Source organism: Pelmatolapia mariae, linkage group LG7 (genome assembly GCF_036321145.2).
Source record: "Pelmatolapia mariae isolate MD_Pm_ZW linkage group LG7, Pm_UMD_F_2, whole genome shotgun sequence".
Lineage (NCBI taxonomy): Eukaryota > Metazoa > Chordata > Actinopteri > Cichliformes > Cichlidae > Pelmatolapia > Pelmatolapia mariae.
In genome coordinates this window covers 42,851,135-42,875,387 of record NC_086233.1, presented here as the reverse complement: position 1 = coordinate 42,875,387, position 24,253 = coordinate 42,851,135, and the positions used below count along the sequence as shown (strand labels likewise).

Below are 24,253 nucleotides of genomic sequence, written 5' to 3'. Positions count from 1 at the left end.
TAACTTGTTATTTGGTGCTATATAATTAAACTGAATTTCCCCAAGTCTGGCAATTAAATTTGATACATCAAGAAATAAAGACTTTTATATTGTGATTTCTCAAGCATTTAAAGTCATTAAAAATCTGCAAGACCAAACACCAGGCAAGACACTGTGCTATCTGCTAAAGCTTTTATTAACAAACAGTAGAAAAGACAAGTTGCAATCAGCAGGATAAATGTAAACAGTGCATTTTGATGTAGATATTCCAGTTTGGATCTCTAATAAATGGCGCTAGAAAAGCCACTTAGTTGAGGTACAGCTCAGGTCATATGGGGGACTGATTTGGGAAATAAAGAGAAACAGTTCCCCCATTTTCACAGCCAACATTTGGTGTCATGTGAACCAGTCTTCATGTAAAAAAAATGTTCCACTTTGTCATTTCAACTCTAACTGGATGTAAATTTGCCACACAATGAATGATCTATCCAACATAATCTGATAAAAACAAAAAAAAACAAAACAAACAAAAAAAAAAAAAAAACACGGGGACAACAAACAAAAAACAAACAAAACAAAACACAAAACAAAAAACTGTGATTAGAGTAGTAAGAAAAAGAACAATTCAGTAGTTCCCTTGGACTTAGCACCAGTTAACATCCTTTCTTAATAAATGGAACCATTAAGCACCCCTTCACAAAATCAGACCATTTCCATCATTAATGCCAGAAGAAAGGCAATTAACCATCAGATGCTTTGGCTTAGAACAAATAATACACTGATGCAATTAAAAAACCACCACAAAGTGTCATTTTAAACATTCAATCAGAAAAAAAAGAAAAAAGAAAAGGAGGCAACATAAGATGAGCTCAGTGATGCAAATAAACTGGCATAACAGAAAGCAGGCACTGCCATCATTTAACAGCTCAGTGATTTGTAAATAGAACTAGGTTAAAAATTTGTTGTTGTTTTTTTAAGTCCAAATTTGGCTTCTGTGTTCATACAACTATAAAATAAATAGATCATAAATACCGTTCAGCCACAACATTTAAACCACCAAGTAAGAATAAAATTTATTATTTTTCCACAATATAAATTTTAAACATTTATGCAGACCGAGCATACCCCTAAGGCCCCTAAAGCAAGACTGTGTGTCCTGCCATAATACATAAACCTGCTCAGGAAAAGTTCAAGGAATACAGCAGAGTCCAGGATGTAGACTCAGCCTTCAAATTCCCCAGATCCTTATCTGAATGAGCATCCATGGTTTATGCCAGAAAGACTGACACAGACGCACCAGTCCTCAACCCACAGCACCAAATAATCTGCTGCAAACAATTCAGTGGTCCCATGTCCATGCAGACAGTCTGGAGCAGTTTTAACAGCACAAGATATACCTAATCAATGTTCAGCAAGTCGTTTTAATGTTGTGGCTGATTGGTGTAGCCTATATATGTATATAAAAAGATGCCCACCACCATTTTCCACTGCTTACAACAGCAGGGTTAACAAATCCCTCTGTTTTTGGCTGTATCATTTCCACCATCAGTGTCAGTGACTAATATCAATGTCCTTTTCCAAAAGCAGCATTTTATCATCATTTCACTTCCAAGCTTCTTTGGTCATGTCTCCCCAGATAAATATCAGGATAGAAGGTTGCAGTTTTAGTCAAAGCCACACGTGCCCTGATGTGCAAATTTACTGTAGGCACAAAAGGTGAAATCTCAGGCAACCCTGGCGGATAAATCATACACATTCCCCTCTTCCTTAAATGCTGCAGTGGGTCACAACAATGTGGCTGCTGGCAGCGTCATCAGCCACCGTCCTATTCAGTTTTCAAACTCTGTCCGTTCTTCTGCTCTCGCAGTTTCCTCCTCTGCAGGTATCCCGTACGCTGCAGGCGGTTCATTCTGGCTCCCAGGAAGATAACAATGCTGCTTGGAACCAGCCTGGTGGTCACCCAGCCCTGCATTCACAATTAAAATGAATTTAAACTGCAACTTTAAAATGTGTTCAGCATTCAAGCTTTTAAGAATTATTCATTTGGGCCCCAACATTTTGCACATCTATCAACATTACTAATTTTGTTGAGGTTGCCATCTCTTACCATGACAGCATGAGGGAAGTAGCCATTGGTCTGGCTTTGCAGACCCACAGTGGTGAGCTCAGCTGCTACATAGCGCTCTGGGGTGGGCTTGTCCAAGGTGGGTTTCCTGATACGAGTCATTTTAGTGGCCACAAAGAAGGGGAGCACGCTCTGCAGGAGCAAAAAAACCCCCAAACAAGCAAACAAACAAAAAAACACAAGCTTAGAAAATATGCAAAGCACTCCCTGCAGACTGTTTAAATCACGAAAGCTAAACCAACTTCAGGTAAGCCATATTTAATATGGAACATGCTCTTTCACCCAAAAGACAAAATCTTTGCTGTAAAGTGATGATTTGGAATGGAAGGAAAAAGCAAAAGGCAGACCCTGAACTTTGTGTTATACTTAAACTCCTATACCTGGTCCAACCACAAGGTGGCACATGAGTGAAGACTACAGAGTTCTAAAAACAGAACAAACCAGCTTTATGTGGAACATCAGGTTTAAAAAAAAAAAAAAAAAAAAAGCTTCTCATTAAAAGCAGAACACTTCTGTGTGTTCATTTCATTCATTTTTCAATGAGGACTGTTTGAAGAAAAAAAAAAAAGTTTAACTTTGTTATTAAAAACTTAAGTGTATTAGGATTTCCAAAACTTGCAAGATTCTGTTTCAAGAATAGGGCTGACTGACTTTGGTCTAACAGCCACTCCAGTCTTTACTTTGTGTCCAAAAGAGTGAAGTTTAGAAAAGCTTTTAATGACCTTTACATGATTTTGTACAACATTTTTAAAAGTTAATGTGCACACACGCTGACAAATAATGAAAGCTCCTAGTTAGTCTCTCATAGATCATAGACTCATATTCAGGCTTCGATGATTGTCATGTTTCTCAGACTCTACTTACCTGGATGATGATACCCTGACGTCTGTACTCCTCCTGAAGGCCACGAGAGAAGAAATCCACAAACGCCTGCACAAATGAAAGATGGTCAAAGTTACTAAGGCAGTCCAAAATATACAAAAAAAAAAATGTTTTTTTTGTGGTCATCTTCTCATTTCCTAGAAAAAAAAAAAAAAAAGTCTTGCCTTTTTAGAAGTGCCAAACACACTGTACATACCTTGGTTGCAGAGTAGACAGTGAGCAGAGGCACTGGGTACATGCCACTGGCAGAGGAGATGTTTAGGATAACACCTTTGGACCTGGGGAAAACACAGGAAGGTAGATGTTGAACTTATTTTGTATGTGAAATGAAGATGGCTCTTTTTGGGCTACAGCACAGAGAGATCATCAAGTTCCAGGAACAATCATCACTTAAAATTACACATTACAGGGTTAATTTTTACTTGCATATTTGCCACATCAAAACAAACAAACAAAACCTAAGTCAAACCTGGAATTTCAGTATCATGACAATCCTGCAGTACAAAGCTTTCCTGAAACATCGATCACAGATCAGTGGCTACACTTTAAGACCTTATTTTTAACCATCAAATCCACAGAATAAGATTTTTACCCGTGGAAGCCCTGTGTCTATGCATGCTTATTGCACCGACAATTACAAAGTGATACTGCACACACACACTAAAACAGTGTGGTAGTGGCTGTGTGCGTTGCCATGGCAGCCCGTTGCTGCAGTGATGTAGTGGAGACGCTCCAGCCTCACACGGCACCAAATGTGCCTGCACTACCATTGGCTGGCAGGAATCACATGGGAACACAGCAGCCAATCGGGCGGGAAGAGCACTTTGTGTGAATTGAAAGCCTGTCAGCATTGCGAACAAAGGAGGAGAGGGAAAGAGATGCAGTCATGGAAAATGCTAGGTGAAGATTTCTTGTCCCACTTCCCAAAAAAAATAGAAAAGAAAAAAAAAGCCACCTTTTGTTGCAGTCATCTCCTAAATACTGTTCTTAAAGAAAAGGGTGGAGGGGTGTTGTTAAATATAAAGATTCCCTGAGTAGCTTGGTGCCACCATCCATCATTTACTACAGGAATATTTTGACTGCAGTAATGTCGCAAAACATGGAAGCCCCAGCATATAACTCACCTCTCACACATTCTTGGTAGCACAAGACGGGTCATCTAAAAATAATAACACAAGTTCAGTGAAAAATCAAAGACAATGACAACTTAGAAAGGGGGGGGGGGGGGGGGGGGGGCAAAACAGAGGATAGAGTTTTATTTAAAAAGAAATACTAAAAGTAGGGAGAGAGAAATAGAGAGAGAGATGCGTGGGTGGTGAGCACAGACAGCGTTGGTGTAGTTCACCGTTGCTTTGGGAACAACTGAGACACTGCAGGTACCATGGTAGGAACAGCAGAAGAGGAAAATGAAAATGAAGAGAACAATGGAAACAGGGGGAAGTAAAACCTGAGCCATAAAAAAAAAAAAAAAAAAAAAAAAAAAAAAAAAAACCTAATCCAAACCAAAACAAACAAACAAACAAACCCCAAAACACCAAGTACATGCATAAGTGTATGTAGTTCGCAATCACTGGGCTTAATCCATTCGGAAAATTTTTCCAGACAGAAACACACTTACCTGGCATACTGAGGTCATGTTGACGTTGATCATATTTGTGATGAACTAAAAAAATAAATAAATAAAAAAAGACAGCACCATTTGTGTTTATGATTGTCTGCTCTTAGAAACAAATACTTAGTATGTCTTAAAGGAGCAAGAAAGACTAAAAATTTTAGGACTTTACACCTGCAATCACAGAAAACATGCCATAACTGAAAGTTCCCATCTTCAAGTAAAGATTACTCACATTTTCCAGATCAGGAATGTGGAGGTAGTACTCCGGGTAGGGGTAAGACACACCAACATTGTTAACTGTTAATGACAAAAGGGGAGCAATCATCAATTATTCTGCTATTTTAATTCAATTACATATAGCTGGAGAACTGGAACCGTCTCAATTATTCACCACTAGGTGGCAGCAAAAGCAAAAAAGGTAGAAACGGGCATTCAACTCCACAGTAGACACAGCCACACCTTGTAACCAGTAGAGCACAACTGGTATCATAAAAAGAACAAAAGGGTTCCTTTAATGTAAAGCTGAAAATCACAGTGTGAATTCTGGAGCCTAAGCAATAAAAAACACAAGCAACAGCTGAACCAAGAGTGCATCTGTAAATATGTAACATGCCTAGAGATGTCAGTTTAAAAACACTTCTGTTTTGCGAAACACATATGAAGATTAATCTCAGGACAAACATAAAAGAAAGGTGGAATATATGAAACGAATCCTTGACTACATTATTATGAAACTATGCTGAAGAGGACCCAACACCCTTAAACATGACTGAAAAGCAAGTACAAGTCGCCAGCTTTGCCCTTAATGTTAAACTAAAAATGTAAAGTGCCTAAATCTGCTGTTCAGAAGAATCGAGTTCAGACTAACTTCATTTTTATTTTATTCGCACATGCAGAACTTAAGTATGAACCAAAGAATCTGCCTTCACCAAAATCTTCAATGTCAAGTTCAAGTTCTATAATAAGCACAGCTTGATAAACATCGCACCCACATGCTAAGGAAGCAATTTATGATGGCTGAATGCATATGATAAGGGAGTGTCCATTTTTTGTTGACATCTAAAGAGAATCTGTGTAAAGTTGTCTACGGTAAACTGAAGATCAAGGAAGCCTCTTAATGCAGTCCTCATCAAAAGGTAAAGAAGAAGAAAAGCTGCAATCAGCCGTTACCAAGAACTCCAATCTCCAGACCAGCCAGACCTTCCTCAATCTTCGGGTAGATGTCAGTCTTGCCAAAGTCAACAGCAATAGTCCTGGTCTCCACTTTAAACTGCTCCTCTGTGAAGCAGAGACAAGTTTCAGTTATTCATAGTTAGTGATATTTAGGAATGGAAGCATAACCCCCCAGAACCCAAAAAATAAAAAAAATCCAAGTTGTATTGAACAAATTGTGTGTCAACAAGTTTTAAAAAAGGCAAGGAGAATGCATGACTTAGGTTTTGTTTAAAAGCATTCATGCTAGTGGGTGATGCCTTCACGTCAAATATTCATATCATGTCTCACAAATGAGCCAGGACTTTGTTTAAAAGCTCATTACACGGCTCAACAACAGTGCAGCCCTGTGTCTCAAAACCTTCAAATGAACGTAGATAGCAGCATGAACCACTCTGTGACAGATCAACTGCAGAGGGCACTGTGCACCAACAAACCAGCCTGCTGGTCTCCCCCTCCCTCATGCACACTCCCCTCCATTCCTTCGTCATGTTTGACGTGCCTGCTGCAATTAGAATTTTGTCCAAAGACTCGTTTAGCTGATAGGCGGCCAAGGGAGTTACAAGAGGAAAATTCCTCTGATGTGCCTTGGCCAAAACCAGTAGTGTGTCAGTGTGTGTTCAGTCAGACTTGAGACGAGATTTACAGGGGGAAGGAAAAAAAAAAATAAAAAAAAAAAAAAAATAAAAAAGGAAGAGGGCCTCTCTGAAAAATGTTTATCGACTTCAGATTATCATTAGCCATCATAGCTACTGTCAGTGAGATTGCTAAACGCAGCTGGTGACGTGGTGATGAAGCACAAATATTAAATCACTGATTGCTGAACAGGATAAGTAATTTGACGTGGTTGATGAGTGCCATCGAGAGTCAAATGAAATGACTGCAGTGAGGAGAGGAAGAAGAAGAAGAAAAAAAAAAACCCATGACGATAGGTGGGACAGGGTGGGTTGTCTTGGTTACATGTTAAGGAGGGACATTTTTGTCAGATTAATCGTGAGGGAGGAGTGCCAGAGTTTGGCACGCTGCACCCTGCTCGTGACTACCCATCAGCCCCCTCTGTGGACTTGAAGCACGACAGGGGAAATTGCGCTGTGGGAGACGTCAGAGACATGGAAAGAGAGAGTTGCAGAGAGGACACCATTAAACAGCAAAGGGGGTGGGGGTCTCTGTTTAGATCTGGCAACTGGCCAAAATAGGAGAGGACAAAAGTTTTTATCCACCCACACCCAAAATCATACGGACACTCATTTACCATTCATCATGGACTCAAATGTGGGGAAACCTCATCTGTGTGAAACATATTGCAACAGCAATACGTTTGAGAGTTTCCTCAATCAGGCCAGATATTTGACCTGTCAGCCTTAATCCACACAAGGAAATAAAACACACCTTGCTTTGTTGGCTTACAAGTTGGTCAGTGTTGTAGCAGAGTAAACCTTGAGTTAGCAGAGTGCACAAAGCGTGAAATAGTGGGATTTGGAGAACAAATCTAAATAGTGAAACTGCTCTCAACAATGCTACAGTCGGTAAAACAAATTCTTTTGAATATGCACACTAGTACCTTCCCCAACAAAGTGAAACATTTCAGATCTTTTTGTTTTAAAATAAGTAAACTTTCTGGCTAAAGTCCAACTCCTCATTTTCAATATCTAACCATTTGAAGAAAGGAAATCCTGTAGCTGACGACCCGTTAGGCAGCACGGCACTGTCGGCTCTTACACGCATCCTCATCATCCCACTCGCTGTGCTCTCAACCCTGAACAGGTTGAGGAGACAAATACACACGCACATACTTTTATGCACACTTACCAATTGACCTGGCCACATCATCCAGCTTCTCCTGAGAACGACTGATCAACATCATGGCAAATCCTCGACGAGCCAACTAGAGCACAAAAACCAGTTAGTGACACAAGTTCAACCATACTTTCAACACACAGAGGACAATGTCACAGTAGGAAACAAGCCATTAGCTGTAAATGTTTGTTCTGTAGCATTGCAGATGAATGCAACAGATTTTGTTAGTCTATTATATTCTTCCATTCAAGATCATCTTCTCAAACCTGTCATCATTGCTTCCACAGCAGTTTTTTAACATCACTCTCCAGAAATCCTGTTTGTAAAAACCACTTTCACTGCGCACTGATTTCTTAAACATGTGCAGAGTACACAACCTTGCTTTAAATAAATTTAAGGTGGAGGAATGTTGCTGGTGATCAGAACTGGAACTTCAACCATGAGCAAAAGGTTTTCAGCTGAAGAACCCACAGAGTTTCCAAGAGTTCAGATAACAAATCAGGTCGGAACAGCCTTTAAACAGCAGTAATTTGGTCTGCTGTGACTACAACTGGTGTACCACACAAAGCTTAGAAGTCAAATTTGTGTTATACAATATAATAATTTTTCAAAGAAGGAAACCCAGCATACAAAAATAAATGCAAAAAGTATCCAGTACAAAGACTCAAACTTTCATATATGAACACATTTGTTCTGTCAACTGTGTTGTGAAAATCCTTCCAACTAAAAGACTTTAGACTAGCGATTGTGACAATACAGATCTTTGTCCTGTTCTTACCACTTATGTTGTTTGTTGCTTCTATAAGACAGGTCGAGCCCTTGGAATGAATCCGGTGTGCATCTCATTATTTTGAACCGATACACAAATAAAGTAGCATTTCTATCAAGTGCTTGTGCACAATTACCAATATACCTAAACATTTAAGGAACAAAATGCTGCCCATCACTGCATGACAAACAACAAGACACACTGTAGCCCTAACAGTATGAGTCAAAGGCTCTACATGACCATGATACAGCCGGATCTCCCACTCTGTTATGTGCGAAGACACGTGGCAGGGTAGCCCAACGTGTGGCTGTTACCTTGTACAAGCACCAATAAGAGGTAGGTGTGTGTGTGTGTGAGAGAGAGAGAGAGGACTTTTACATGTTGATAGGCCTCTAAGAGCTCTCCCCTATGAGTGTACATGGTGTATGTGTATATACATGTGCATGAGTCATAGATTTTCAGTGAAAGAAATGAAATAAATAAGGGTTCGGGAGCCTCACCTCCTCCGCATAGGATTTCCCGATTCCATCTGTGGCTCCTGTCACAACTGTAGAGAAACAGAAAAGCCAGGAGTCAGTACAGATTCTCTTGAGACAGTGACACAGAGCAAGGCCAGGGTCAAGTCGAATTGTATTCAAATAATGAGGAAGACTTCAGGACTGGAATAACTAGTTTCCCAATCTAGGTAAACTAAATGGAATGAGCCACATTACATCATCAGAAGCAGCAGGTGACTGCAAAATGGAGTCAGTCTGTCACCATCTTATCGGACGTCATCTCTGCATGTCAATCTCTGAACGACATGTACATAAGTCTGATCTATGTGGCAGACACGCCCTACAATACTATTCACCTGCCGTTTAGGGAGGCCTCGCTTTAAGTTCTATGACGACAGCTTTTCCCATAAGTCAAGTCCATTTTGACTTAAATGCTCACTGATTTTCAAATTAAGAGTTGCAAATTGGAGGCGAAAGCAGCAAAAATTAAAATGGTTTGGCAACAGCAGACAGGATCAACAACAACAACAACAAAAAAAAAAAAAAAAATAATATATATATATATATATATATATATATATATATATATATATATATATATATATATATATATATATATATATATATATATATATATATATATATATATATATATATATATATATATATATATATATATACACACACACATACATACATATACATATACATACATACACACACAAAAACAAAAAAAAACACAAGACCAAAAAAAAAAAAAAAAAAAAAAAAAAAAACTATTAATGAAGAAATGCCAAAAACACAAGGAGACCACAATGCAGAGATAGAGGCTGATGTTCAGAGTGAGTTTTCCTCACCTTGCCAAGCAAACAGTTATTTTTAAACCTTCACTGCCCATCACCCTCAGCCTCTGCTTGACTGATAGAGGATGGTGGGGAGAAGGAATGGAGAGAAGGAAAAAAAAAAAAAGAAAAAAGAAAATGGGCTGTGAGGGTGTGAGGGGTCCTTACAAATATACAAGCACATAGTTGTGAATCATTAATATAATAGCAAGGCGTGATGAAAGATTAATGGAGGCAGAGGACATTCTCTGGCAAAGAACTGGAGAGCTGGAAAAAGAGACAAGATGAGAGAGGGGATGCAGAGAGGAGGGAGCGATGACGAACATGGAGCAGGAGAAAGAGGAGGGGGAAGTGGGGTAGGGAGAGTGGCAGTGGTGGGGAGGGAGAGGCGGGATCCTAGGGGTGGCTAAAAATAGAACAGGAGCGAAGCAAGAGAGCGACTGAGTGAAAGAGAAAGACACGGAATAGGGATTGTGGTGGAGGAGAGGGAGATGGGGAAGGGGAGGGGGGTGGAGGGGATAAAGGGGAGTGAAAGGAGTGAGAGAGAGTAGCACAAAGTCGGAAGTGAAAAAGAGAGCAGGATCCCTGGTTATTTTTAAACGTCCCCCCTATGTTACGAATGAAATGCTCCCTGGCAGAAAAGCTTCAATGGGCATGGGATGTACCAAATCAGGCTCTTGATGCAGATGCAGGTGGTAGCTTAAAAAGGCAGCAAGACAGCCACTGCAAGGTAAAAATGTCTATAAAAATATCTTTCGTGGCACATTCTGAAACACATGGGGTTTATTTCCTATGAGCTACAGGCCTTATTCTTTTAAATAAAGCCATAAACGCACAATATAACAGTAAGTGAAAACATCATCCTTCCGAGAGACGTGCTTAGAGAGAACTGGATCAGCAGTCTCTTTCCTGATGACCTTCATGTGAGTTTTGATCTTAGCTCTCAACTGTTCAAGTATAATGAACTCAAACAAAGATGAGGAGTGTGAAACCATTTTAGATGACAGAAATAAGCACAGTTGGAGTTACAAGGTTGCTGGAGGTAACGGAGAGAGAAAGCTTTTTCTGAAACACCTTGCATCAACATTTGAGGAAAAGCCCTGACTAAAAAGGGAAAAAAAAGACGACAAACTGATAAGCCATGAAACCAAGAATGACAGCTGAAACCAAAGTACTAGATCAAACAATGATGTTTCAGTGTACCACCCACATTCCCATCTCATGGGAATGTGGGTGGTACACTGGGAAAATTTACCCCACAGATGGGCAGCTGGGACGCGAATATCATTTGCTTGCATGACTGACCTGCAGATGCAGATTACACTTGTATGCAGGAATGCATCAAAAATGCAGCAGAAATGCGTACGCATCAACACTGCTTGAACTTTAACCTGAAAGAAGATCCTGTGCAAGAATACATTTACATGCCTTACAAATGCATCATCTTTTGCAACATGACATTACTCATCTGATCTATTGCTCAGATACATACGTTCAGGTTATGAATATCAAGCATTTTAAGAATACAAAAACGTTTAACTTTTTTTTTTCCTGCCCTTAAAACCCATTTGGCCTATCTGCCCTTACCCAAGATAATATCAGTAAAGAATTTCCTCCTGTGGCATCGCAAGCCATTTACAACCTTAAAATCAAGTTACAGCAATCAAAAACTGAAACGGCTTTAATGACCAATGATTCTGGAGTGACAATTAGAGAGTGGAAAACTAAAGTTTATAATGGTGATGTGATTTTGTTTGCTGCACAGGAAAGTGGTAAGAAAAAAAGAGAAGAAGAAAAAAACAAAACTGTTTTATACTAAAGTCAACAATGAAAGAGAAAAATACTCAGAACTCTTTAAGGTCACCATACTGTGAATTGTGATTTTCCACAGTGCATCAGACAACCAAGTCCACCCCACTCACTTTCCCCAGGCCTTATGCCCCCTCACCGCACTCTCCAAGTCCTCGTGCTGCACTTATGAATGACTATACTCCTCCCACCCATTATATAATAGGACCATTTTCTCAATAAGCATTTCCTAGGGACTGAGTGACAGTCAAATGTGTGTATGTGTGCGTCTTCACCCGTGTGAGCAATGGGGAAGCTAGTACAGTGGGATGACGACACTGTTCTTCTGGTTTTAAGAGATTTTGTGCTTGAGCCAACATAAGTGGAGCTAAGCTGCATAACCTGAAACTTACAAGTATGGAATTATGTACAGAGAACACAATGTCCGAAAGACACAGTTCAGTCAGAGACACCCATGTGCCAGTGGCCCCCCAGCAGGAAAGAATCGCTCTTACGTGAACAAAAGTGACACACAGATGCAATTTTGCAAGGAAGGATCTACGCAAGCAAGCACGTGACTGACCGTAACACTGACGCCACACGCTGGCACCATTGTGTGTGCACCACTGCTTCTCATTCAGCTCTGAACCCAGTCCCCCCCCAGTGTGTCTCCCCCCACCCCACCCCCATTTCAACACCTCAGAGAAAACTGGTCCATCATGTAGGCTTTGAGGCGCCCTGACGGGGGCGCGTTTGCACTGCAGCTCTGCTGTGCTTAGTGCTGCACAACATGTCCTGAGGTATTGACATCCCCCAGCCTTTTCTGTCTCCCTCCCTCCCTCTTCAGCAGTGGAGCAGCCCTGCCACTGCCTGCTCACTATTTCGAGGGTCTAAAAAAAGCAGCAGGAGGAGTAAAAATAGCAGCGCCTGCACTGCCTTGTCTGGGAGCTGCCTGCTTGCCTGCCGCAACACCTGAATACCAACAAGATCCCCCACAACCATTGTCACAACAGCCAGGCTGCTGCTGCATCCCGAGCTCTCCAACTGAAGCCCCAACGCCAACTAAAGCACTGCAGGCTAGGGAAAAATAAATAAAACAAAGAGGATATGGTAAGCAGCAGACAAAGAGCACAATGTCTTCATCTCATGATATTTAAAGGATCTTTGGTTTAGACTAACCTGCACTGCATGAGCCGTTATATGAGAGGGTAAGCAGCTGTTAAAGGACAAAGACAAAACATCCAATCTTTATTAATATACCGATCATTCACTGGCACAATGAGAGTAGAGTAAAATAATCAATCTAGTTTTTAGGGGTGTTTACCCGCATGTGTAGTAGTCTTATTTCATCTCAGAAAAGTGAACTTACAGACAGGAGGGCAAAACTAAATTCCAAAAACTCCCCAGAACCCTCCCCGCCACCAACACCAAACCCCCAATTAAGATTCTCAGTGAGGAGAGACTGCGGTCCTTGTATGCCCCACTCCTGTTACGTACTGTTATGTAATCTGTCGCACCCTAAACTTGCCTATCAACGAGCAGCCCCTCCTATGTCTCAAAAAAAAAAAAAAAAAAAAAAAAAAAAAAAAAAAAAAGGGACGGAGGGAGGGATGCAGCAGAAGAGCCAAAGACAAACCCGCCCCTTCCTCCAAAGTCTACATCCCTTAACCAAAATACCCCCCCTATTCTCCATCCCCCCCACCCACACAGCTTTAAATAGCAGGGGAGGCAAGTCACATGGTTTATATAAAATAAGCTTGATCAGGGAGAAGAGATGAGGGGAGGGTGGGTGTGAGACAGAGAGAAGAGAATGTGTACTTCAGAGCTGCCAAAGATAGAAGCAGCATCTATATTTGGGTACAGAGCAAAAAATAGTCCTGTCCCCCTCTCCCACCTTCAGTCACATGCCTTGTTTAAAAATATATTTCTTTTCACACAAGTACTTGGTTTGAGACTAGGTGATTTCTGAGCAGGAAAAACTTTGCTCTTTGACCACGTGCTGCTAAGGCAAGAATGGAATGAGCAGTAAGGAGATTTTTTTCACCTTTCAGACAAAGCCTAAAGCATGTGTTTAATGGCATTAGTCCATTGGCACAAGGACAATGAAATAGCATGCTGTACATAACTAAAGTGAATTACATCCATGGCAGTTAGTTGATGTACCCATCTTGATACAGTACATTCTTGTGCATAGATACAACCCAGAAAGAATGACACCCAAAACGTTAGCAGTTCATTTCAACAGACACTCAAAACTGAACAAACTGCCTCGCTGGCCTGTTGGCTCGCAACCAAATTACTGATGTAACCTGACACGAGGCAGTAAAACCAGCAACAAGAAATATGTTGCTGGTCCAGTACGGTGCGTTCAGATAACATATCTGAGTAGGTAACAGTTGCTGAACTTCACAACCTCTACGTCTTGGTTACGTGTCCATGTCTTAAAATGTCAGTAATCTGGAAGGTGCTGGAGCTTCAGCTAGAAACACTGCAGCCAAATAAATGTAATTCATTCATATTTTAGCATTTGGAGGGATTTCTGCTAGTTTTTTTTTTTTAAAGCTTAAGGGCTTTAAGTGGCAGTTTGAAAGCGGAAATGTTTAGTGGAGCAACAGACAAATTTGTAGTAAAGTTGTCTAAGTTCTACAGACGTAAAACAATCTTGCAAGAATACCACGGTCAGAATTTAGTCGCAAATGCATCCAAAACACAGATAATATACAAAGAAAGGATCACATGTTTAACTGCTCTTCTATGAGCCTCAGTTACTGAAACCCCAATACATGAATTTTCAAGTGATGCAGAATTGTGAAACAAAAATAAAACTGAAGCCAACATACTCAGAGGAATATGAAGGAATATACTGTAGCTATAAACAGACCCACTTGCTGTATGGGGAGCTGGGTGAAATGAAGTGAGGTGGGGGTGGAGTGTGGGGTTGAGAGGGGCTTGAGATGAGGAAGATGCAGAGGATTTTTCTCTGCCCCCCCCCCCCTTTTTTTAAGCCCAACATCCCTGGCTAAGGCACGTGTCACAGAGCGTGTTCATCACATGAACAGCAGTGTTCTCCTTCTCTCCGCCCACACTCACACAAAGCAGTAAGGGAAGGCACATTCACAAGGATAAAGTGGAGACCCTGCCTCAGTTCAAACGCACACACACAAAGCTAGATTTCATTCACACATGTGGATTTTTCTTAACATGAATGAAGCCTCATGTCTATTCACAAAAAATACACTGAAGATTACTCTCCCATAAAAAAATTCTTGCATAAGTGCTGACCCAAGCCTTTGTCACTCATGTGCTGAGCTGATGAATGGCTGCATCCTTCTTATATAATGGGACCGTTTTCCTCATTAAACTCTGCTGTCAAGGGAATTGGGGGAACAGGGCTGGGGGTGGATTCCAGGGCACATGTAACATCACTATGCCTCCCACCTTTGCTTTTTTTAAAAAAAAAAAAAAAAAAAAAAAAAAAAAAAAAGGGGTGGGGGTGTCTTTGGTTCAGTTTATTTCCCTGTATCTACACACATGCAACAGGACAGACACCGGCTCCCTTACATAATACAGGATGCTGGGGGCTAAGACTGGAGGAGGGAGCACAGAGCAGAAAAACCAGAAAACTGAGGACTGCTGCATGTTAGACTGAGAAGCTTCCCTACTGGAACTGAAAGCAATGCTAAATGCTCAACAATTTGATAACATTATACCACCAAATATTAAATCCTTTAAAATGTTATCAAATGCCTGAAAGGCAGATTTATGCAATATGCTGCCCCCCCCCCCATAAATCCACAAATAATCTTCAAAAACTGCTAAATAAAAATAAATAAAAAGGGCAATTAAATGTAAATTTAAAATGTCTTTTAGAGAGCTGCCATTCATTTGCTGAATATCTTTAACAGAACTAAGCTGTAGAGATGGTTCAGACTGGCAGGGGATGGGGAGGGTGAGTATGTGAAAACAGTGCAATAGAGAGGCTGGGGGAAGCCGCCTTGACTCATACTGCAGCGCTGCTGTTCAGCCACTAGGAGTCCCATCCACTAAGGGGAAGACCACTGGCAGAGGAACTCCTGAGAAATCCCTGCTCTGCTCTGCATATGAGAGCTGCAGAGCTTTAGCCAACAGACAGCGTGTACAGTGATTACGAGGAAACAAAACCTTACAGAAGCGGGTGGTGTCACCTAAACTACTTTCAAACGTTGAAACTCGTTTCAGCAGGAAATACCAGTCGCCTCCTCTGAGATTTTTCTAGAAAGCAAGCCCGTTCTAGACATATGTATCTGAAATAAAGTACAATGAACCCCACCACCAAATACAACTTCACATACATTTAAGAAACTATGCGTTTAAATTGCATTTCTGATCAAAGAGTTCAGTTCACTGGTTTCAAATGTGTTCTTAGACAAACTGTATATGACACAGGGGATATTCACTGTCATTAGTAAATAGAAACTCTAAATTCTCTAAAATGAAAAAAGAATTCAGAGGACATATTGTTCTTGTAGGAAACTAAAAGTGAACAGCACTTCAGATTAAATTCATGATGCCCAACTGCAAAGAGTATAAATAAATAAATAAATAAATAGGGATTTTCCACACTATGGAATAGCTGGAAGAAGGATGACTTGTTGCAACAAGGATCTCTGAAAGGTGGGGACCGGTAGTAAAACGATGTATCATGCATGCGTTAAAGAAATCAGACCACTGCCTAAACTGGCCAAACCTGCACATCTGGTGTAACCGGCAGAGGCGCACGCCTCATCCCGATCACACATGCCCCCACCTCTCCTAACGCGCACACCTGTTTTCGTCCTGCCATCTCCGACCGTTGTGATTGGAAACGTACGCCAGACTTGTCAGACTGGTGGCACCAATTGGTTTCAGGGAGTGGCATGTTCACATCTTACGTAAAGCGTAAGAGAAGAACAAATGTGACGGAGTGGAAAAGTTTCATAAGAATCCTTTCCAGAAAAAAAAAAAAGAGATCCATTTAATCTTCTAGTTTAGAGCATCCTTTACGCTCTTAACTCAGGAGCTTTACAAATAACGAAGATCACATTTATTTGAAACGCACACAAAATGGGCTGTGCTAGAATAAAACTGTATAATGAAACATTCGAGGTAAATAAAAATGCAGGAAAAAGATAAATGCAACGTTAAGTGCTGCACTTGAAAACATACTGTGGGTGGGTGGGATGAAGTGAAGGTGGCATTCCTATATGGCCAAAGGATGACGAAGCGATGAACAAGCGCATGACTCATCGGTGTGCACCGACATTCCTCCGCATATTCCTTCAGAATCACTTAAAAAAAAAACTTGCGTTAGTCATTCCTAAAGGCATCCTACCGCCCTACCTTTGCGTCATACATTTCAGCCCCTCTTATGGCGCACAGGGCATCAATTAAACATACATTTTACAAAACTGACGGTTTCGTCAAGAAGTGCGCCACAATGAGCAGATAAACATCTGTGTGACTGAAAGAAAACGGAAAACAACAAGCATTTATATTATCCGCCTGGCTTTTGGAGAGGAAGGGGGTAGAATATCGACCTATCCCGACGCGAAAGAGAGCGCCTGCCAAACTGCGCAGCAAGACGCTCCAGACGCAGCAGTCTTCTCCAAACAGGGACTAGAGAAGTGGGTCAAGCCATGGCAGGGCGATTCCTATGAGACGAGTCTCTATCAAACCATAACGCACTTAGGTACGGCTACGAAGTCACTTCCGTTTTGACAAAAACGTTTTTTTAGTGTAAATTATACAGTCAAATCCAATAATGAGACATTAATCTTATGAGAAAGATTTGCAAGGCAAACCGAAGGACAGGACAAGAAGACCTGATTAGTGAGAAACCGGCGACAAGAGAAATACAAAAATGCCGCCACTATAAATATGCTGTGGAAGGGGAACACATTTGTCAGGCACGTTTCAAGAATTACGGGTAAACCACTGAAAATGACATGCAAGATGATCTAGATGTAGGTCACGTTTTAATTAAGCATATGGGTTTGTCCTACATCATGCGGATGGGTTAATGTGGTTCAGTGGTGCTCCGGCTAAGAGCTCACCCACATAAAACAGCTCTGTGAAAAGTGCGCATAGCCTGCGCAATTTGGCTCCTGGCTCACCAATGTGGGGCATCCCCGCACCGTTCCAAATGTGCTTTGAAAACGCTGACTGGAGCCCCTGGCAGGAGACTGTGTGCTGTGTTTGACGTGAGAAGAAATGAAAACAACTGGAGGTAATAAGGACCATTATCTTCTCAGTCAATCAGCTGCTTACCTGCGCCTGTTACGCAACACCAACTTCCCCTTGAATGAATCCACAAAAAAAAAGAAAAAACGCAGAACGCAGATTTTTGTGTGCCAAAGTCAAGTTTGCGCTCAATAACCTCATTCTGGTGCTCGAGCCGAGTCCACCTGCCTACTTCTGAGCTGCCCTCTTCTTGACCGTGAATGTGCTGTAGGTGGCGTGGAAATTGATGTGACCCTACTCACCTGCCCATTTGCCTAGCTTCGGAGACAGCAGCTGTCCATTTCCCAAAACCCAGATCCTAAAGCCTGTGAGCAGCCTGTAGAGCAACCACAGCGTCAGGGAGGCCACAGTGAATGCACCGACCCAGAAGAGAGGCGTTTCGGCCCAGCTGATCATTTCCTCAACGTTCATCCAGTTCACGGCAGCGGCTCTCGGTGACTCTGCGTGTGTGTGAGTGTGTATGTGGAGACCTCAATTTTAGGCAATGTGCTCTAATTTCCAAGCCACAACGTGAGAGAGTCCCTTTATAAGGAGGTTGTAGCATCACACACACTCCCCCAACACTTGTCTAGCCTGATTTAAAGTGCACCGCCCACCTCCTACTCTGCACCGCCCTTCCCCGTTCCTCACTGGCTGCAATAGGTGCCCGTCGACCGATCGAGCCCCTCTATAGGCTCCTTTGCGCGTCAGTCAACGGCAGATCTTCCCCCATTCATTCGATTTTCTGTATGAAATGGGGTGGGTCAAAGGGAGACCGGGATGAGGAGCGATTGGACAAACATTACGGCAGCTCCCATCCGGAGTCAGGTATTGGCTCTTACCAGAACAGGTTTGACGGTTTCAGTCAGGATTATGAAACCCTCCAAACCCACGCCTGCGAAAAAAAACTGCCCACACCACTTTATGAATGAAAGGATGCTCTCATTGGTGAAAAATGTGTGCGTCCTCCCGCCCAATGGAGAGCATTTGGAGATGCTTTATTGGCTGAAGTGATTGCCAATCAGTGAGGTCAGCCTGTTCCCAGCTAGATCTGAGTTAGTCATCTATTTTAGGTATTCTGTTTGCATCACACTGCTGATAACTACTAAATATGCAGAGATAAGTGCGGCGAGGGATTTTTTTGGCGCCCCGATTAAATTCTTTGTTCCAGATAACTCCATCACAGACATTTCTGTCGCAACATGCAAAAATGTGCTCCCCAAAAGGGAAGACTACAATGCCCAACCCCACTCTTGGTAGCCACACTCTCGCGAGATTGTCCGATCGTAGTAAGTTCCCCATCATCCAAAACATTGAGCAAGGAAGAGATGTGTGTGCGCGCGTTACATAAACATTGAGACAGTCGTGTGAATGTTCCGTCGCTTTATTTTATTGTTTTGTCTACATTTTCATACACACAAATGAGCCAGTCATGCTTACAGAGTCCAGATGTTTCACAAGAACAGACTGTCATGATTTTAAGCTCGGCAGTATGTGCTCTGTTTCCCCCACTCCGACCCCGAAAGGCTATTTGCAGCAGCTTTTGGAGTCTCCAGCACACCCATCTGCCGCCATGCTTCCTCTCTCTCACACACACACACGCAAATTAAACGTAAAATTGTGACAAATAAAAGGTCTACGAGACAAAGCGAGGGCTGTCATGTACTCAGCAGAGGGGCAAAAGTATAAGAATAAGATTGTTTGCTTGTAGACATGATGCAGCTGCTCGTATTCTTTGACAGAAGAGAAGAGATCGAAGTCAACGTGACACTGACGAGAAGGAGCAGCAAGTTGTGTAACAGCTTCAAACAGGATAAAATTAAGAGTATTAGTGACTGGCTGTCTCTCAATCACCCTTACACACAGCAGACATAAAATACATTTACAAATGTCGTGTTAAATTGTCATCTTTTACAAAGTAATCTTTAAAAAACACATGTTTAAAATATTTTTAAGTACCGATTGGCATCCTGCAACCTCAACACAGCCAATATCACATAGCTGAATTAAATAATAATACATAATTATCAACACACAGGCTCTGACATAAGGCTGTTTATTAAAACAAACATATGCAGGCAATTTCTTAACATTAAAACAATAGACTGAATGTTTAATTGTGCCAGGGAAATGTAATTTCTCTGGCACAATTTATGTAAGAAAGATAGTAGCATCACATTGTCTTTAAATGGATTTCAAAAATATCATTTTATTTATTTTTACAAATGACACACACACATACACATACACACGGTCTATCAGATGTCCACAGTCACGTCACGGCCACGTCCTCGCAGTCAAATAGCTAAAAAGAGGAAAAAAGTTAGGATTTAGACGTGCACAATTTCCCCGTGAAAATGTTCACATGTGTCTGTATCTGTAAGACTTTAAACACGCAGAGAAAGTGCACCACACACACACTTTTGCATATCAGTTTCCCCACCGACTCTTCACGTGCACGATGTTGGATTATTTTGGCACGTTTTAGTATTAAATATACCAAAAGGTACAAGCATGTTTATACTTGTATGTTTCTACCAGCTTGTCACGTAATCACAAATATAACCACAGCTTCGGCTTGTTCCCATTTCAAGGGTTTTGTTTTGTGTACATGAAAATTGTACCCACCCCTCCCAGTATCGATAACCCTTAGCACCTCTCACCTAAGTCGCATAACACAAAGCACTGCCCATGTTTAAGTTTCTGCCCCGCTCCCCTCACCACACTGGCACACAGTCTTTCACACACATTATCGGAGCCTATGCTAACCACATTTTACCCCCACACACCCTAAAACCACTGTGCACTTTGGCTTCACAGCACCACAAATCCGTTTTTACTCTCACAATATTTTCTTCCCTTCCCTTCAGCATTAGTTTGTCCAGATGTAATCTGCAATATTCCTAAATTGATTGTGAAACATGAATTATAAGGGCAGTAACAACTGCTAGAAATTGAGAGGTATGTATATATATTTAAAAAATCCATAACGACACAAAGTTCAGAGTAACGAGTGACGTTGACAAAGTATTAAAAGAGACATCGACGGTCGATGCTGAAGCTAGGGGCCTTTCATTTCATATTTTAACATGAATATAAGTAGCATTTAAAATATGAAATATTTCTTCTAGCAGTATTTCACTTTATATTTATATAGCACTGACCAGAATTTAGAAGAGACTCAAACAACGTGTCGAGGTTTCCTTTAATTCTGAGCCGTTTGTGCGTTGCTGTCCACCTCCGTGGTGCTGAAATGCGCACAGCCTAAGACGCACAGAGAGCATCCTTCAACGGGAACAAAGCTTCATAAAAGTAAACAACTGACCTCTGCTCTACACAGGTCGATCCACGTCTGTCATCAGACATACATTTGCCAAGATCATGCGACCAGACAAGTCCTGGGATGCCATTTACGCACAGCTGTCCACCCCACAGCGACTACTCCCTGTCCCATTTGTGTCTCTTTACCTGACAATATTGGCTGTTTAACGTCTGTAAAGCAGCACGTTTATTTCAGCCCGAAACACAACTTTTATCACAAGCCTTCCAGCAACACAGCACAGCAAAATGCGGCGTAATTCTCCCTTTACACGCCCCCAATGTTTTCCGTGAAAGTGGCAACACTCAGGACTTATAGAAGACGCAAACTGTCTCTAAAATGTGATCACTCCATTTACAAATATCTGCCCCGAGAGTCATATTCAAAGCCTTAAAAATATACGACAAGAGAAAAAAATTCAGTGCAACTTCTCTACAACATTTACAATTAAGTTTTACATGTTTTGATTTCTTACATACCTGCGGTCCGACGGCAACAAGGTCACAGGATTTGCATCTGGATACACACACACACACACACACACACACACACACACACACACACACACACACACACACACACACACACACACACACACACACACACATACAGAGAGAGAGAGAGAGAGAGAGAGAGAGAGAGAGAGAGTCAAATTTTATTTTTATCAAATAAGCAACTCGTATTTTCATACCTTTTATAAATGACTGACGACTGAAACATCACAGCAAATATGACTCATCTGGGTCGTTTCTTTGCATTTGCAATTTTTAGCAATTTTAGCATAATATACACACTAAAATATAAAACCATACTTCACAGTATATTTTAACAGTCTTGAGAGTAGAGACGTTTGCTTTTGCTTATGCCCCAACGTTTTAAAAAAGGTAAAATCAGCTGTTTCTAATGAAATTATAGTATTTACAGATTCCCTTTGTTAGCTAATGAACAGTTTCTAAGGACAGGTTTATGAATAGATTATTTTAAAATGCATGTAGTTTGAGAGGATATATATTTACTCCTGTTTTTATAAGATAACATATACAACACATAATCACCTGCCATGTGTGTGTCCAGCTGAAGAGCCGCCCATGAGCATGTTCAGCCTCTTGTCCACGTGTGTATCTCATTGTTCTGCAAGAAAAGACATCATATTACAAACTATTACATTTACTGTCACTGTACAGTGGAGTCTTTTTTTTCTAAGCGAAACATGCTCAAGCACACATTAAACAATGGCACACACACTCTGCTTCATAATAGTAAGGGCCCGCGCACACGCACACACACGCACACACACGCACACACACACACACAATCGCATGGGCAAGCAAACATATTTATAAGAAGGAAACCAAACACTTCCACATTTAATATTTATTCCTGTCTGTACCATCGAATCAAAGTCTTACTATTATAGACAAATGAAAAGAAAAGAAAAAAACATCCATTTTGAAACTGAACACAGAAACACACACACCTCTGAATCCTGCATGTCCACAACATGGAGACACACAGACGTACAGTGTCTGCACTCCCACTCGCACATATGCACACACACACTCACAGCACCAAACCCTGCACCTCCTGAAACATTTTGCTTTTAAACTACAAAAGCATCCCTGAACATATAAACTGCTAATTTACCACACACACACACACACACACACACACACACACACACACACACACACACATGTCTGGTTTGCTATCCTCGTGGGGACATCCCATTGACATAATGCTTTCCCTAGCCCCTTACCCTAACCCTAACCATTAAAAATGAATGCCTAACCCTAACCCTTACCCTAAACCTAACCATAACCTAATTGTAACCCTGACAGTAAAACCGCATTTTGAGTGTGAAAATTGCTTTCAACCCCGAGGGGACCTGGATTTTGGTCCCCACGGTGCAGAAAGTCCCCACCAGGATAGTAAAAGTCAGATTTTGGTCCCCACCAGGATAGTACGAACCCGTACACACACACACACACACACACACACACACACACACACACACGCAAAAATCACCCCAGATAATAATGACTCTCCTTCATTACAAACACATTAAAATGAACAGAACAGCAGCTAATTTCTACCCAAAGCTCTATAAAAAGTGTTTGTCATAATAGTTTTCTCTCAGATATCAAAAAAGAGAAAAAATAAGCTACACATTTATGCGTCACGCATGTCACACACTCTTTCTCACACATTTTCAGATACTACACTGACCACATTTTACTTATGCACACCCCAAAACTACAGTCCACTTTGACACTACAGCACCACAAACCACCGTAAAATAAGCCTCACATTTATGCATCACACGTCTCAGTTTTGTTCAGCAATGTTCAGAAATGCCTCGTAGTGCAACACACAGCTAAAATTAGTGTTTTCTAAATTGTAAAGTTGTACACAAGGATTATTATATATAAGGTTATAAGTTTGAATATTTGTCTATCTAAGCTTTTTCTGCTGTGGTTACACACACACACACACACACACACACACACACACACACACACACACACACACACACACACACACACACACACACACAGATTTGAGCCGTTAGGAGTGCGTGTGTCTATGTCTGGGGATCTTTCTGCATGTTTACAGTTTAAATTTTGCCTTTAAAAAAATCCAAACCACAAAGCATTGCTCATGTTTAACTTTCAGCCAGTCTCTCCTCACCACACAGCTACACGCTCATTCTGACATAATTTCAGAGGCTAAGCTGATCACATTTTACCCACTTACACCCTAAAACCACCGTCCACCTTGACACTATGGCACCACAAACTAGTTTTTACCATAACCTTAAAATAAGCTTCACATTTATGTGTCATACGTGTCACAGTTTTGTTCATAGATGAACGCCTCATAGTCCCACACACAGGTAAAGTTAGTATTTAATTAATATAATATTATATATTTATTACTGTTATATGTTTAAATATTTTTCTCTCTCAGCTTTGTCTATTTCACACACACACACACACACACACACACACACACACACACACACACACACACACACACACACACACACACACACACACACACACACCACTTCATTTCCACACACACCATTTCCAGCTGTTAGAAGTGTGTGTGCATGTGTGTGTACGTCTAGGTATCTTCCTGCAATTCTACATTTACATTTTTATTAGAAGTGTTACTTTTTCATGTCCAGC

At 41.2% G+C, this 24,253-nt stretch overlaps 1 protein-coding gene and 1 long non-coding RNA gene across 7 annotated transcripts in view; both read right to left on the bottom strand.

The window, feature by feature from the left end:
- Positions 1 to 168: 168 nt before the first annotated feature.
- On the bottom strand, positions 169 to 18,320 carry hsd17b12a (hydroxysteroid (17-beta) dehydrogenase 12a). The gene is made up of 11 exons (XM_063479178.1): positions 18,007 to 18,320; positions 8,880 to 8,926; positions 7,623 to 7,698; positions 5,772 to 5,879; positions 4,834 to 4,898; positions 4,605 to 4,649; positions 4,111 to 4,145; positions 3,183 to 3,264; positions 2,969 to 3,034; positions 2,087 to 2,236; positions 169 to 1,945 (listed from the first exon to the last, which is right to left on the bottom strand). Exons 1-11 carry the CDS (start codon positions 18,173 to 18,175, stop codon positions 1,805 to 1,807), a joined length of 984 nt encoding a protein of 327 aa, XP_063335248.1. The 5' UTR covers positions 18,176 to 18,320; the 3' UTR covers positions 169 to 1,804.
- An 803-nt stretch (positions 18,321 to 19,123) lies between these two features.
- The window catches only part of LOC134631147 (uncharacterized), a 56,437-nt gene continuing 51,307 nt past the window's right edge, over positions 19,124 to 24,253 (bottom strand). For all 6 annotated transcript variants that reach the window (XR_010094365.1, XR_010094369.1, XR_010094370.1 and 3 more), the window contains 3 exons: positions 22,118 to 22,193; positions 21,542 to 21,578; positions 19,124 to 20,048 (listed from right to left, as the gene is read on the bottom strand). This is a non-coding gene — a long non-coding RNA (uncharacterized LOC134631147). The remainder of the gene's footprint in view (positions 20,049 to 21,541; positions 21,579 to 22,117; positions 22,194 to 24,253) is intronic.